We start from the raw sequence: 15,743 nt of genomic DNA on the forward strand, positions 1-15,743 counted from the left end.
ATGTTTCATAAAATAACAAAATAAGGCCTAAAGAAACATCCATGCCGCAAATAAGCGCCACCTAGAGGTAATTTGGTAGAACTATTCATATGAATATAAAATTATTTCACATAGCGCTTAAATAGACAAGTCATGTATCAAATGAAAGCACTCATTCTCAGGAATGTGATTATACAGTTTATTTTGTTGCCATAATATCACAGTTTGAAAGATTTTCAAAAGAATTAGAAAATGTCTGTAAGACATCAAAAACAAATGTCTCTTTTTCGCTTCGATCACTGCTGCTGTAGTAGCCACAAACTTTATATCTGCTCTTTTTTCCAAAATGAGCCATTTTTCACTTGTCTGTGAGCTTGCTTGGGTGAATAATCTAATGTTATATCTTAGATGTCCAGAAATAAATATGCAGTCCAGTAGCAAAAACATGCTAAAAAATATTGATGATAAAATGTTATATTTCATCGCAAAGGTGAGGATCTCCGCTTTCTAATGACAGAGCCTAGATCAAGCTTCTAGTCCACTCAGAGGCCGAGATATTTGATGAAACAATGGGGGTGGTGCATGAACTGAAAATAAAGTTCTCAGCCACAAGGCCTCCTAATGCTATATATGTGAAATACAAAAAAAAAAAAAAAACATTTTTGCTTGATCTTTTAATATTCTTAAAGTGCCATGTAGGCTACATGTCCTTAAATTCTAGATACGACCCTGTAAATAATTAAAGGCTTTGTTTTTTGTTTGTTTTTTAAGGGTAGAATATAGGAGCTAATTTCTCTTGGCCCATGACATTTGACACATATATATATATATATATATATATATATATGAATAAAAAATTATGCAAAATACAGTTCATGGCTGATAAGAAATTTCTCTGACTTGTAAATTTTTAAAAAATCCACCAGGGGGAATGTATGAAAATGTGCGTAATTGTCCTGAAAATTATGTCGCAATGCAAAAATCTTAATGGTCCTAAAAAAATGTAAGTAAAAAATTATTTCTTACTTTTATATTGCTTTCATTTCGGGGTAAATTCTGTCCCAGACACGTTCTTGTCACGTAACGTGGAATTCACCCCTATTTTTTACAGTTCCAGCCAGGGGGTTATAGAAGATATATAAGGTAAACAAGTTCATAGCCTACATTATTATTTCCTGTAATATATTGTAGCTGTTACTGTTTTCATGTTTTCTTTTGTGCATGCCAACCGAATCAATCAGCATCACTCCTAACAAAACACATACAGAACAATCCAGAATAAATGGCCAATGGTTACCAGCTGTGTGCAAAGGTTTCTCTGCCTCTGTTTTGAAGATATGACCGTTAGAGGCAAACAGACAAACTAAAACAAAACAACAGACAGACGAAAGCCATTAGGCCACGGTACTTCAGAGGTTTGTTTCCTGCATCCTTGGAAGCCAATATGCAAGCTGCAACATTTTATCTGCACATAATGTTGCTGAAGGCACGTAATTTATTACGTCTGTCTGTAACACTTTGAAACACAACCTGCTCTCAGACTGTCCTTAACGTTGGTGCAAAACCAGCGTCTGTTATCACTTCGATTCAATGAGACAAACAGGAGACTAGTCACTGAAAAAAGGAGGGCAAGATTTGTAAAGAATTTCCTGTCGTGTGTAGATTATCAAAAAGGACAACATCCTCCATTATTAGCATCCTCGCTCACTGGCTATGACTCCTCGTTACAGATCAAATTCTTGGCTTTCAATGCTAAAGACTCATCATCGGGCTCTCTCATCTGGCTGTAGTAGGAGCAGTCAAACTGCACAACACAAACTTGTCGACACTGCCAGGAAGATTCTTCGCAAAGGCAATTAATCGACCGTCTGTGAACATGTCACACTAAGAAATCAAAGACTGTCGATTAAACCCTGAAATCTTTTACAATCCCCAAAATTGGTGTGAACCCAGCTTTAATGATAGTTTGTTTGGACTTACCGTACTGGCAGCTTGGGCCACTAAAGCCCGCCGGACAGTCACAGAGTTGGGCCGAACCTTCTCTACAATGTCCTCCATTAAAGCACACGCCATAGCTGCACACAGCTGCCAGAGGAAGACAAACAGAAATAAAGATGATGGTCAGAAATTAGACATGATTTGATAAACACACTGTTTATTGTGTTTCACACACGTTGGCCACAACTTGAACATTTCTACTGCAGCATTAAGCTGTTCACACATGATTAAAATGCACACACCTGATGTTCAGGTTATATGGATGCAATATAGACTACTTTTGGAGCTTGATAACCCCTGGTCACTGTATGCTTTCCTTATATGGGAAAGAACAGCTAGGAGATTCTTAAAAATATCTTATTTTTAAAGACCATTCAGGAGCATTGCCATTTCAATTTGAAATACCCTTTTTTCCACCTGAATAATATTTTACAGGATGTACATTATTTTTTAATGCATTATTTTTTATATAATTAAACACACTGAATTAACATATTAAAAAAATTAACACAATTAATCATGTCCCCAGACTATAATAAGGAATATTCCTTCCATCTGAGAAATTCAAGCTTGTAGTACCACCTGTTTTCTCCAGGGGGTAGTAAGCAAAACTCGCTGTACATGCAACGCGCAGCTCAAACAGACAGAGAACGAACTACACTTACCGAGAGCACACAACACAAGATGAGAACACGTTCTTGCATACAAACTATGGATGGGCATGAGTACTCGAGTACTCGGACGTGACAGCAATGATCGATCATTAAATGATGATCGATGGTGATCATGCATGATGTGACTTTTCACTTAATTTGAAATTCCGTGACAATTACTTGACAACTAAACACAAACGTGTCAAAGAGGGAGCTTATTTTTAATTTTGAGATTGATTACAATGTGATTTTGAGGGGTACATTGATTGTCAGAGAATTCTCATAGCAACCAAACTGATATATGACGCTGCAATGCTATCGTTACGATCATCAAAAGAGAGTGTAATGGAACATTTTATGAATCATCACAGAAACAACAATATGGAGCATCATGGCTTTCCCCACAGAAGCGAACACTTGGGGAGACACACATACACTCACACCAGGTGTGTGGCAGTGGACTCAACGCGCTGAAGCAGTGCATATACAGCAGGCGAGTGTTTCAAACAGCTAGACAGAGCTAGACAGAGTGCAGCTAAATGGAACAGAATGCAGCGTCTTCAAAACTGAACTTCAACTTAACACGCATATTAAAAACGCAATGGTTATGGCGTCTCCTGTTAAGCCAACCGCGATTTGAAAATAGACGGTTCAGACAGTCACTAAAAAAAACTGGTGTGCACTTACTAAGATTACTACGGTAACCACAAGGAAGAACAGACAGACGCGTGTTGTGCCCATTCTTTCATTGAGTTTGGCAGCGAATCTTCACATAATGACAAAATATGTTGCATTATATTTTGATTATGCAATCTTTTGTACATTTTGTAACATTATTTTATAACAGCCTATAATAATGAATAGACGATACACTGGAACAACAAGACACAATGCAGCAGCCAAAGACGTTTGTCAGACATGTTGTTATATCTACAGTTATGTACATGTCATTGCCTCTCGAGTACTCAACGAGTAATTAGTCCGAGTACTCGAGTAGACAAAATGACCAAAATGCCCATCCCTAGTACAAACACAGCTTGATGGAGCGCAAATCTGAAGGCAGGGATCTCAAGACGTGTTTTTCTAAGTTTCAAACTTTGTTTAACTTGACACAGCGACCTAAAAACAGTATGTTTATGATGCGACGCAACCGAGACTCTCCAAAAGCATCCGTCTGACACAGGTGTACATTGAAGCATCCTTAGACAAGCCCTTATAGTAAATCTCGGACTGCTTGACAAACTCAATTGCAAAGGGGACTGTTGTGAACTGTAGGACAATGATTGGCTTATGTTCAATAATATGGAAAAAAACAATATATTGCATTCTGAAGCCACTTTTTGTCTTTTTTTAATGCTTCACTTGTATGTCATAATAATGTAATGCATTTTAATTAACTGAATTATTTTTTATAATAATTATATGTTATTTATAATTATTTAAATATAACTTTTTATAATTATTTAATCATTATATATTGAATTATTGCTATTTCAGGAGATTTCTCAGCAAATATTATGTATGCGATTAATTGCGATTAATTCAATTAATTAATCGGCATACCATGTAATTAATTTGATAAAAAAATTTGTATTGAATGACAGCCCTAAAAATAACATATTTAATACTTTCAACTTTTTTGACTCTGTCTTAAGTACAAAAGCCACGTTGCTAGTCTAGCTGACATAAGGGTCATTGACAAATAAGGTTGTCCAAGATGACAAAAATGTGAAAACTTTTAAGAATGTAGTTTAAAACACATTTCAAGTTCACAGAAATTTAATATTTCTTTCCATGTTGATTAATAAATTTTTAAAAAACATTTAAATCATTTTCTACAAAAAAATAAATGTATGACTTAAAAAAAAAGTCACGTGGTACAACCATCAAGTAAAAGGAATCAAACTATTTTCCTTGCTTTTTGAATACACTTGTAAATGATTAAGTGTAGCTTAATAATTTATTTCAAAGAAGTTTCAAAGCTTTCTTCGGGTTACTCCATTTGACCTGAACAAAATGCTCCTTTTCAAATTACAGTATCTGATCATTTTTTTTAAAACAATCATGTGGGTCTAAAGTGTTTTATGTTTGTTTTGTTGTTGTTTTTGTCACATGACAACAAAATGGCTACACCACTTGACTTTGATTTTAAATATTTAAATATTAATAATGTTTTTAAACAAAATTGTTTAACTGCTTTTAAAAATATGTTATCAACAATTGATGGTAAAATGAAACCTAGATTGAGCTTCTAGTCCACTCAGAGGCCAAGATATTCAATGAAACAATGGGGTTGGTGTATGAACTAAAAATAATCTTCTCAGCCACAAGGCCTTCTAATGGTACATATGCGAAATAAAATTTAAAAGAAAGTTGTCTGGATGAACTCAAACACAAATACTCTTGATATTTTAAAATTCTTACAATATAGGCTACATGTACTTAAATTCTAGATACAACCCTTTGTTTGCTTTTTTTATATTTAAATAAATAATAATAAAAGATTATTCCAAACAACTCATGCCAAGTTTTCTTTATTCAAGGATTTCATCTCAAAAAAATGTACCCATTGGCAATGCAATTGTGCTAATTCAAGCGTGATTTGCCTTTCAAAACATCAATTGACCTGAAAGAATTAGCCATAAAACATCATTTCCACTACTGGAATGGACAATTGACCATCTTTGTAATGACAGGCAATATATAAGCCATGTGTATGTGGATCATTCAGACCTGTAGACCACCCTGCTCCAAGTCCTAGACAATTGTATTTACAGCCAAACAAAGACCTGCTTCCATTCAAGCTAATTCACGGAAGCTATTGCTGCTTACATTGGTGGTCAGTTCTGCTTCAAATCACCTTGTTAGCATCAATCACAATAACTGGCCACTTTCTGCTCTGATCTTCCCTGGTCAAACTCATTGACTTTCACATCTTAATGAGTAGATTGGGATTTTCGAGGGGGCAAAGAATGGAAGTTTTGTTGAAGTGGAAGGAAGTCTTCTGAAGCACTCTTTCAGCCCAGAGCACTTTTACAAAAAGTCATTAAGTCAATTGGTTCATGATGTAAACAATGAAGTAAACAGCATCTCAGGGGCGTACTTAGCGAACCCCAAAAAACCAGTTGTAAATAGCTTCAAAATTACATTTTGTAGACACTGAGAAAGGGAATAGAGTTTGTTTGTTGTCCGGGTCACAACCCTTAATTAAACCAACCACAGCAATTCTCCAAAAACAGCCTTGATGTGTGTTATGAGTTCTAGTTCTGCAAAATGAGGGAGGCTAAACTTGGAAATCGTGAAAGAAAGAAATTAAAAAAGCACAGGAGTAAAAGTTTTATTATTATGACTTCACTGTTATAAACATCTAACTGAGGGGTTTTCAATTGGTGGGTCGCAAACAATCAGGTTTGCTCACATTGGGTCATGGACAGCAGGGAAAAACAGTGCTAAATGCAAATAACAAAATGTAACTAATCATATAATTGTTTATATATACCAAAATAAATAGGCTTATCAACTTTTAATTGCATCTGTCAGCTCTTGTGCTAAAATGTGTTTTTGTACTCAAGAAGCAAGATGCAGTGCAACAAATATAATAGAACGCAGGTGTTTTGAGACACACTTTAATTACATGGTATACACTCACAAAGTGTATGACTTTCTTTCTTCTGCTGAACACAGATGAAGATTTTTAGAAGAATATCTCAGCTCTGTAGGTCCATACAATGCAAGTGAATGGTGACCAGACCTTTCAAGCGTCAAATCACATAAAGGCATCATAAAAGTAATCCAAACGACACCAGTGATTAAATCTATGTCTACTGAAGCAATGCAATCGCTTTGGGTGAAGTCCTTTTTTACTTTAAATCTCCACTTTCACTTTTACTTTCAGAATGTGAAAATGAGGATTAATAATAACAAAGGACTTAAATATTGATCTGTTTCTCACCTATACCTATCATATCACTTCTAAAGACATAGATTTAACCACTGGTGTTGTATGGATGCTGCCTTTCTATGAGTTTTGGGGCTTTAAAGTGCTAATGGTGCTTAATAGCAGGATCTAAATTGCGCCAGGCAATTTTTGAGAATAAAGCGCAATCTATAATAAGCCTTATTTACACAGAAAGTATGATTGCTTGTCTAAAAGGGTGTATCCATCCTGAGACTGTTAAAAAAAAATAAAAAATTTCACAAAAATCTGAAATTCTTAAAACAAAATTTGTCAGGTGGTGTAACCAACATGCAGGTAGCCATTCTGTTGTCATGTGACAAAAACGAACTTAAACTAAAACCAAGAACCCCTTTAGACCCTCATGACTGTGTGTGAAGTATAGAAAAATATAAGCTATTTGACATTTTTATTAAAAGACACATTTTGTTTAATTCAAATGGAGTAACCCTGAGAAAACTGGATATACGTGACTTAAAAAAATCAATATTTGTAAAAACATTACCTCGTAAAATATGTTTGGAAATGTTTTTGTATATGATGTCTTCAAAGCAAGTATTTTAATAGCTTTTACTTGATGGTTAAATCTTGACATCTGCAGTCTCCATGATGATCGTTATTTCAAGCTTGATTACACTTCCTAGCGCCATCTAGCGATCTGTGCATGCGTCAAGCACAAAAAAAAGTGTAATCGAGCTTGAAATCATGATCGTGCCTAGAGATTGCAATGGCAATATGTACAGTGAAAAAGAAGTTACATTTTGGCCTGTACTTACCCAAAATCAACTGGATCACTTCAGAAGTCATGGATTAAACCACTGGAATCATATGGATTAGTTTTATGCTGCCTTTATGTGCTTTTTGGAGCTTCAAAGTTCTGGCCACCATTCACTTGCATTGTATGGACCAACAGAGCTGAAATATTCTTCTAAAAATCTTCGTTTGTGTTCAGCAGAAGAAAGTAAGTCATAAACATCTGAGGGTATGTAAACGATGAGAGAATTTTCATTTTTGGGTGAACTATTCCTTTAACTCTACTTGACATTTTTTAAATCATTAAATAATTATTTTTTTGCATAAGTGTTTTCCAGTATTTCCCATTTTTATCATCTCAGACAACCTTAGTTTGTCACTGACCCATTACAGACGGGACCTGGAGATAAGTGGTTATTAGACTTATTAGTGTGCTAGGGACGAAGTGAGAAAAAGTCATCACTATATGCTCCTTTTTATCAAACTATGGCATGCTCATAATTTCCCTGGTGACAAGTATTACATCACTGAATGACTGTAACACCTCAGAGACGACCTTTTAATTCCACAGCACGACCCAAACTGTCTGTCCTGCCAAAGAGCTACAAATCCAGCAGATTTTTAATTGTCCACCCCAGCTGGCCAAAGTCGTCCGACTGAAATATATTAAACGATAAGGTTGTGAAGACAGACATTCTGTCCGTGTGCCAGTCAGAGGGGGATTTTCTGGTGTGAGACTCAACTCGTGTTTTGTCCGTGTTTGTTCTCTCAGAAAAAAGAGTGGTTATTTTGTCCCATTTCTTAAAGTTCTTCCAAGTCTTGAGTTACAGAGATAAAAGCCGAGCTTCCTCTCGTACCTCAGTTTAAAGAGAATAGATACGGTCGCTATACCCGATGACTTATGTCGGGAGATGTTGAGCACTGCGCTGGAATGCATGTTGAGGAACTTTCTAAGCGTGTTTAAAAACAAACCAAAGCTAGATTGGGGAGGACGCCTAGATCTTGCAGGTATAATGAGTAGTTTCACCTTCTCTGCGAGACAAAGGGTTCTTTGAGGATTGTGCTGGCTCCAGAAATAAGACCCTGGAGAAAATCACAACCTGAGGGATAAACTGTTATGCAACTGTCAGTCATTCAGGCTTGAGACAACTTAAGTTGCCACAAGTCTTGGATAAAAATGACCAGTAGATTTTAACTTGATTACCTTGATTTGGAAGTCAAGATAGGAATTAATGGGGGTTTGGGTACACTGAATGTACACAAACCAATAATTAATTGAATTGGAGGATATAATAAAAATGTGAATAAGAATGTGACCATGAGTCTGAAAAAAGCAGTTTGCACATCTGGGAACCTGCTTTTTTCTTCTGCCCTGTAGTCAAAGGAGAATAAAAGACTCAATGGACCTTAGTGCAGTGTTATTATCGTTTACAAAAACTAAATGAAAAATAAAAACTAATATGGTTGGAAGAAACTGACTCTACATTTTTATGACTCCAAAACTAACAAAAACTACATAAAAATGAATTAAGAAGTTTTAGTTTTTGATAAACAATATATCGAAAATTTGAAACCTTTACAACCCACCTTCATTAAACATAAAAATGCTACTAGATAGTGATAACACTAACCAGCCCCGAGTAATTTAACACTGTTAAACATATTTAAATGATTACAGTTAACGCTTTAGCTTTGACAGCCATCGAATAAATCAAATAAATAATAACAAAAAAATGCTAGAAACACTAAAACCAAGAGTAAAAACTAATGAAAACTAAACTAAATAGGAATGAAAAGCTGAAAATAAAATAGAAATAAAAACTAAATTAACAATTCAGAACTATAATAACCCAGAATCAGTGCAAATGCAATGTTCAATTAGACGCAAATAAAAATTAGCCATTGATAGATACAAGTACACTGACGAGCCAAAACATTATGACCACCTGCCTACTATGCTGTTGGTCCTCAGTGTGCCACCAAAACAGCACCGGCCCGCTGAAGCATAGACTCTACAAGACCCCTGAAGGTGTCCTGTGGTATCTGGCACCAAGACATTAGCAGCAGATCCTTCAAGTCCGGTAAGTTGCGAGGTGGAGCCGCCGTGGATCAGACTTGTTGATGCAGCACATCCCACAGATGCTCAATCAGATTGAGATCTGGGGAATTTGAAGGCAAGGGCAACACCTTGAACTTTACTTCCTTAAACCATTCTCGAACAATGTGTGCAGTGTGTCAGGGCACATTATCCTGCTGAAAGAGGCCACTACCATTAGCGTATACCATTGCCATGAAGGGGTGTACCTGGTAGGCAACGATGTTTAGGTAGGTGGCACGTATCAAATTGACGTCCACATGAATGGCCGGACCCAGGGTTTCCCAGCAGAACATTGCTCAGAGCATCACACTCCCTCCACCTGCTTGTCGTCATCCCACAGTGCATCCTGGTGCCATCACTTCCCCAAATAAAAGGTGCTCATGTACACGGCCGTTCACGTGATGTTGAAGAGAACGGGACTCATCGGACCAGGTGACCTTCTTTCACTGCTCCAAGGTCCAGTTCTGACACTCATGTGCCCATTTTAGGCACTTTCGATGGTGAACAGGGGTCATCATGGGCACTCTGACCGGTCTGCGGCTACGAAGCCCCATACGCAGCAGGGCGTAATGCACTGTGTGTTATGACACATTCCTCCCGTAACCATCATTAAAATGTTCTGTGACTTATGCCACAGTAGACCTGCCACAGTAGACTTTATGTCAGTTTGGACCAGATGGGATAGCCTTTGTTGCCCTCGCACATCAATGAGCCTTGGGCATCCAACACCATGTCGCCAGTTTGTGGTGTGTCCCTCTTCGGACCACTGTCGGGAGGTACTCACCACTGCTGACCGGGAGCACCCCACAAGCCTTGCTGAGTCAGAGATGCTCTGACCCAGTCATCTGGCCATAACAATTTGGCCCTTGTCAAAGTTGCTCAGGTCTTTACTCCTGCCCATTTCTCCTCCATTCAACACATTGACTACAAGAACTGATTATTTGCTTACCATCTAATCTACCCAGACCTTGACATGTGGCCTTGTTAGGAGATGATCAACGTTATTCACTTCACCTGTGAGTGGTTATAATGTTTTAGCTCATCAGTGTAGATTTCATTCAATTGTTTAATGGTTCTGTACCTTAGTGTTGATTGTTAAGTCAACGAAGCATTGAAAGTACGTCTTTCTAAAAGCAAAACATCAAATGATCAAAACCTCCAGAAAACAGGGGTTGCAAAAATTAAAAGCGATTTTGGACATTAAGATGGTAAAACACAGTGGGTCTTATCTACGAAACATGAGCAGAACTAATTTCTCTTTAATTTGTAAGTAAAACCACTTATATGCAAACTGTTGCATTCAAATCAAGGTGATTAACGTTAGAATGGATTCATGAACGATTTACATCAAAATTTGTTCTGCTTGTGTTACATGAATAAAGCTCTTTGAATGCAGTGTTTTTCTATCGCACCGAACCTCATATTAATTTGCTTAAAATAACATTTGATGTCTACAGGAGAGGTATGTAGGCTATGGATGTCCTCTGGACTAAAAAATCCCATCAAAGGATTCCAGTCTTGTCTATTTAGGCTGAGAGCTAAACTCCTCAGAAAAGACAAACCAAAAAGTCGCTCCCTCTCGTTACCAGGACAAAGAAAGTTGCGGGACCCATCCATACCAGACAGCAGATGACATGAGCTACTGAAATCCAATTATTGACTGGTTCTTTTAGCTTTATATGGGAAAACAAGTTCAGACAAAGTGAGATAAGGGCTTTGTTGTTGGCCATATGGTCAATGTTTAACAAAGAACATAAAAACCAAGTGGGATTAAATGCTGCAATGCAAAATGACTCAAGTAAATTTTGGGAATGTGAGACGTGTTTACAGACTCGTACCAACTACACTCACTGAGCACTTTATTAGGTCCACCTGTACACTTAAATATTCATGTGATTATCTAATCAGCCAATCGTGTGGCAGCAGTGCAGTGCATAAAATCATTCAGATACGGGTCAGGAGCTTCAGTTATTGTTCACATCAACCATCAGAATGTGGAAAAAATGTGATCTCATGATTTTGACTGTGGCATGATTGTTGGTGCCAGATGGGCTGGTTTGAGTATTTCTGTAACTGCTGATCTCCTGGGATTTTCACACACAACAGTCTCTAGAATTTACTCAGAATGGTGCCAAAAATAAAACACTTCCAGTGAGCGGCAGTTCTGTGGATGGAAACGCCTTGTTGATGAGAGAGGTCAACAGAGAATGGCCAGACTGGTTCGGACTGACAAAGTCTATGGTAACTCAGATAACCGCTCTGTACAATTGTGGTGAGCAGAATAGCATCACAGAATGCACATCAAACCTTGAGGCAGATGGGTTACAACATAGCAGAAGACCACATCAGGCACTTTATTAGGACCATAGTGTTCCTAATAAATGTTACTGGCTCATAACACAAAAAAAATTGTCTTTTGTCACAACCTGCTGGCTAAAATCTTTAATGTCACAGGGAAAAATGAAAAGAGATGTCTAGCTCTTTTACACATCTGCGCCGCTCTTACACTTTATCTTAGAATGCCACAGACACAAGCGGAGTGATACTAACAGTGAAGTGTCCGAGTGCTGATGGTGTGAGACATCAGTACTCATGGAATATCTCTCGTCCAATCAGATTCAAGGACTAGTACTAACTGTTGTATAAATAAAAATAACATATTAAAAAAATGTACTCAATAAATCATTCCTCCTGACAAATACATAAATTCCATGATAAAATTATTTTCGAAGCAATTCAAGCTTGGAGTACATAAAACTTTGTCACCAATCGAGCCGTATCAGTAGGGAGCAGCAGAGCCCATCTGAAGGGGGAACCTACAATGTCCCATACATAGACATTCTATGGGTGATACACTGCCGAGGAGACAAGACATTCTTTTTGAATGGATGTCTATGGTGGAGATGCTTCCCGATGCTGAATAAACTGCTTTTGTGAGGAAACAGTTTATCATTTAATGAATTAACCACCTGTCCGCCAATCTTCAACACGTTTTACATTAAACAATCCTTTGAGTCAAATCAAATCAAAATCAAATCACTTTATTGTCACACAACCATATACACAAGTGCAATGGTGTGTGAAATTCTTGGGTGCGGTTCCGATCAATATAGCAGTCGTGACAGTGATGAGACATAAACCAATTTACAATAACATCAAATTAACACAACACAATTTAAACATCTGTTATACACATAATTACACTCAACAGTATACAAATAATAACATACACTGTACAGTATACAATACGCACAATATAGATACACATTATTCAATAAAAATAAAAAATAAAAATATATAAAAAAGTATATATAGTATATATAGAATGTACAGTAGGTTGTATTGTACTGTACTGACATTCAGGCTGTCGGCTGATAGTCAGTTGTTAAGAGAGAATATAATATAATAATAATATAATTTATGACAGTCCAGTGTGAGGTATAGAGTAAGAGTAATAAAGTGCAGTGCTGATGTATTTTGATCGTGGGAGATCAAGAGTTCAGAAGTCTGATTGCTTGGGGGAAGAACCTATCATGGAGTCGGCTGGTGCGGGTCCTGATGCTGCAATACCGCCTGCCTGATGGTAGCAGTGAGAACAGCCCATGGCTCGGGTGGCTGGAGTCTCTGATGATCCTCCGAGCTTTTTTCACACACCGCCTTGTATATATTTCCTGGAGGGAGGGAAGCTCACCTCCGATGATGTGTCTGGCAGTTCGCACCACCCTTTGCAGTGCTTTGCGGTTATGGGCTGTGCTATTGCCGTACCAGGCAAAGATGCAGCCAGTCAGGATGCTCTCTACAGTGCAGGTGTAGAACCGTGTGAGGATGTGGTGGTTCATTCCAAACTTTCTCAGCCGTCTCAGGAAGAAGAGGCGCTGATGAGCCTTCTTCACAACGACTTCAGTGTGGATGGAACATGTGAGTTCCTCAGTGATGTGGACACCCAGGAACTTGAAGCTGCTGACTACTCTCCACTGGTGCTCCATTGATGGTGATGGGACTGTGTTCTCTGTCTTTTCTTCTGAAGTCCACCACAAGCTCCTTTGTCTTACTGACGTTGAGGGAGAGGTTGTGCTCCTGACACCAGTGTGTCAGAGTGTGCACCTCCTCTCTGTAGGCTGTTTCATTATTGTCAGTGATCAGATCTACCACCGTCGTGTCATCAGCAAACTTAATGATGGCCTTGGAGCTATGTGTTGCCACACAGTCATGTGTGTACAAGGAATACAGTAGTGGGCTGAGAACACAGCCCTGCGGGGCTCCAGTGTTGAGGGTCAGTGATGAGGAGATGTTGCTGCCTATTCTAACCACCTGGCGTCTGCTTGACAGGAAGTCCAGGATCCAGCTGCACAGCGAGCTGTTTAAGCCCAGAGCCCGGAGTTTCTCATCTAGCTTGGAGGGCACTATGGTGTTGAATGCTGAGCTGTAGTCTACAAACAGTATTCTCACATAAGTGTTCTTTTTTTCCAGGTGGGAGAGAGCAGTGTGTATTGTAGATGCAATGGCATCATCAGTGGAGCGGTTGTTGCAGTAAGCAAACTGCAGCGGGTCAAGAGAGAGAGGCAATACAGAGCAGATGTAATCTCTGATTAGTCTCTCAAAACATTTGCTGATGATGGGGGTCAGAGCAACAGGACGCCAGTCATTTAAGCAAGTTATTTTTGATTGTTTTGGAACAGGGACAATGGTGGATGTTTTAAAGCATGTGGGGACTACAGACAAAGAGAGGGAAAGGTTGAAAATGTCCGTAAAAACACCAGCCAGCTGGTTCGCGCACGCTCTGATGACGCGGCCCGGAATGCCGTCTGGGCCCGCGGCTTTGCGGATATTCACCCGTCTGAAGGATCGGGTTACATCCGCTACAGAGATGGAGAGTGAACTAACCTCTGTAGCTTCAGCCGCGAGAGCTCTCTCCGTGAGGGCGGTGTTATTTCCCTCGAAACGAGCATAAAAAATATTTAGCTCTTCCGGGAGAGAGGCAGCGGTGTTCATGGCGGAGTTTTTATTCCCTTAAAGTCCGTGATGATGACGAGTGAACTATGTGTGGAGTTTACTACGATAAAATTGCTGTTTTATAAGCAAAGTCACTGACGATTTTACGACAGGTAGGTGTCAGTTTACGGCACTCCCAGTTCGTTTGTATGGTATCTACAAATGGTGAATTACTGTCGTAACACACTAGTTGACCGTTACGCTGTCTCCTATGGTAAAAGCACGGAGGTTGTTATCACAGTATAGAAAATCTCTTGGGGGCAGTCAGCACGCCTTAACAAGCCACACAGGCAGCGCAGCCACAGAATGAGAGCCAGTCATATAGGGATGCAGGGATCTTGAGATGTGATCTTTAAAGTTGATGCGAATCATGAACACGGCTTCATGACTGCTGTAACAAAGCGGATAGCCATAATCTACCGTTAGATTAATATTGTGGAGGATGAGAGTTTAAGAGATTTAATGCCCATTGCAATGAATATGCAACCTATGTGGGGACTAGTTTTTTCAATTAGTCAAACTCCTAATTAGACTTTGGGAAACATTTAATGTTACTCGATTTGGTGCTATTTTAGTGCATTTCTATCTTTATATTGTGGAAGGCTTTGTTTGGAAAATGTTAATAAAGCATTATATTGCTACATATTGTTTTGTTTTCTTTCCTAAGATGGAAATAAATGCAGTTTGACAGGAAAATAAATATAGTGTCAAATTTCAGCACTTTCAAAATCTGTGATTAATCACAATTATCTAGAATTAATTATGCGATTAGATCGCAATTAAAAATTTAATCAACTGACAGCACTTTTTATATTGAATTCTCTTTATTTGGGGGCTTTTCTCAACTAAATATTGATATGCAGTTAACTGCATATTAACTGCTTAATTAATCGGCATGTCTAGTAATTAATTCGATTAAAAATGTAATCAATTGACAGCCCCAATAAAATGACAAACATCAGAATTGGACATTTTTTTTTATCTTATATAATTATTAGTTATTTATATGGTTTTAAATATTTGTGATTTGTATATTATTGTTTAATACTATAATACTTATGATAAGAACAAGTTATAATCAATAAATATATAAATAAAGCAACTAAATAAAAAGTTAAAATAAATAAAGAAGATAAACAATCCAAACAATTTCATACAGAAAAATTTAAATCTACTGTATATAAGATTCTTCAAATGTAATTGTGGTAAGAGTACAGTTGTCTAAAATAGTTGGGAACTCCTGTTGTATACCTACATCCTTTCTTAGGATTCCCATAAAAATGGCCTCAAAAACATCATATATACAGATTTATGT

General features: G+C 37.9%; 1 protein-coding gene across 1 annotated transcript in view; it reads right to left on the reverse strand.

Annotated features, from left to right (window-relative positions):
• Positions 1-15,743, reverse strand: part of LOC127426020 (multiple epidermal growth factor-like domains protein 6) — a 147,403-nt gene that overhangs the window by 114,894 nt on the left and 16,766 nt on the right. The window contains exon 4 of the mRNA XM_051672449.1: positions 1,960-2,064. Within this exon, the coding sequence (XP_051528409.1) occupies positions 1,960-2,064 (105 nt within the window). The remainder of the gene's footprint in view (positions 1-1,959; positions 2,065-15,743) is intronic.

Source organism: Myxocyprinus asiaticus, chromosome 35, assembly GCF_019703515.2.
Source record: "Myxocyprinus asiaticus isolate MX2 ecotype Aquarium Trade chromosome 35, UBuf_Myxa_2, whole genome shotgun sequence".
Lineage (NCBI taxonomy): Eukaryota > Metazoa > Chordata > Actinopteri > Cypriniformes > Catostomidae > Myxocyprinus > Myxocyprinus asiaticus.